General features: G+C 49.9%; 1 protein-coding gene across 6 annotated transcripts in view; it reads right to left on the bottom strand.

Moving 5' to 3' along the window:
* The window catches only part of KIAA1191 (KIAA1191 ortholog), a 14,295-nt gene that overhangs the window by 11,914 nt on the left and 1,017 nt on the right, over positions 1 to 1,364 (bottom strand). For 2 of the 6 annotated variants that reach the window (XM_010862088.1, XM_010862093.1), the window contains exons 2-3: positions 411 to 523; positions 87 to 173 (exon numbers count right to left, since the gene is read on the bottom strand). In XM_010862088.1, the coding sequence (XP_010860390.1) occupies positions 87 to 114 (28 nt within the window). In that variant the 5' untranslated portion in view covers positions 115 to 173; positions 411 to 523. Of the gene's footprint in view, positions 1 to 86; positions 174 to 410; positions 622 to 1,118; positions 1,359 to 1,364 lie in introns of those variants that run through there. The other 4 variants (XM_010862090.1, XM_010862092.1, XM_010862089.1 and 1 more) reach the window with 4 other exon arrangements.

Below are 1,364 nucleotides of genomic sequence, written 5' to 3'. Positions count from 1 at the left end.
AACATCTGGTACAGAAAAAGTGGTTTCTGTCTAGTTTAAAACCTTAAAGGGTAAAACATAACTTTATCAAAAAGAACTAAGTTTACCAGGCACTTCTGGTTGTCTCGAAGCCATTGAAAGACTGGGATCCAGGCGCTTTTCCTACACAGACTTTGAGCTGAGTTCCCCGCCACCTAATAAAAATAACAAAGGGTATTTTCTTACAGCGAACACCAAAGACTAGCTCCAATGCTGTTCTTTCAACAGGCACACAGAGTTTTATGGCTTTAACACGTAAAAGAACCAATGAGCGACAAACATGCCAAGGGAGAAAAAAAAAGGATAAAGTCAAAGGATTCAGCGTACCCGTCACTGATCTTAACACCCGTGATATGACAAAGACACTATGCACAGTGAAAAGGTCCCCTTACCAGAGAGAGATGATGTGACGATTATGCCTACAGACAGGTATTAATGAGGAACATCGTCCAGCTGCTGCAAATTAGCAAAGCTGCTCAGGAAGAGTCCATCCATTCCAGAGGTTCTGAGAACAACAAACAACCAGCGTTGGCACAGCCCTGCACGTCTGCCAAACATCTCCCTGTGTTTCATGTTTTTGCCATAACAACCTAAAAAGAGATACTATACTCATTTCACTTGTCAGTAAATTAGGGCTCAGGGTCAAAATAACCTGACCCACGGCAAGGGGCTAGGGATCAAGTCAATAAATTCATTCCTTGTTGCTAGTACTGCCCGACATTCAGACCACGCTTATCTTGTGTTTTAACCCTCGCAGCAGTCCATTGTTTATTCACACTTTAGAACAAACGAAAAAGGAGAAGTGACTTGTCCAAGGTCACAGATAAGTGGCCCATCTTGTAAGGCAGATTTCAGCCCCATTTCACCGAGGAGTCCAAACAAAGCTCTGAGGGAGCCGTTATTTGCTTTCAACTTGCCACATTGCCCCCGACCCACCCCCCCATCCTGATGAAGCTCAGACGGCAAAGTAAAGAGCATCGCAGAAGCCAAAGTTCCGTCAACCTCGGAGCCCAGGGAGCGTTCCGACAAGGCCACCTCCCCTTTCACTTCCCGGGGCCCGGCCCTCCACCCGGCCCGCAGAGCGCTGACTTCTCCTTTACCAGATGCAAGACAACGCCACCCAGACGCGAAAGGCCTGGGCTGACTCAACGGCCTCTTCCACCCGGCGAGGCTAAGAAAGGTTACGGAGACTAGGGGCAGGGGCTGGCTTAAGATGAAGGTTCCCCGGGGCAAGGCAAGTAGGAGGCTGGGGAGCTGAAGGCGAGCAGGGGTGGTCCAGGACTACGCCGGCTTGGTAGAGGCGAGGCCCGGTGCCGGGGCCGCGGGGGCGTCATCGCTGAGGAACC

Source organism: Bison bison, unplaced genomic scaffold, assembly GCF_000754665.1.
Source record: "Bison bison bison isolate TAMUID 2011002044 unplaced genomic scaffold, Bison_UMD1.0 scf7180017864476, whole genome shotgun sequence".
NCBI lineage: Eukaryota > Metazoa > Chordata > Mammalia > Artiodactyla > Bovidae > Bison > Bison bison.
Note: the sequence above shows the minus strand (reverse complement) of the source record. Positions and strands in the feature narration are given on the sequence as shown.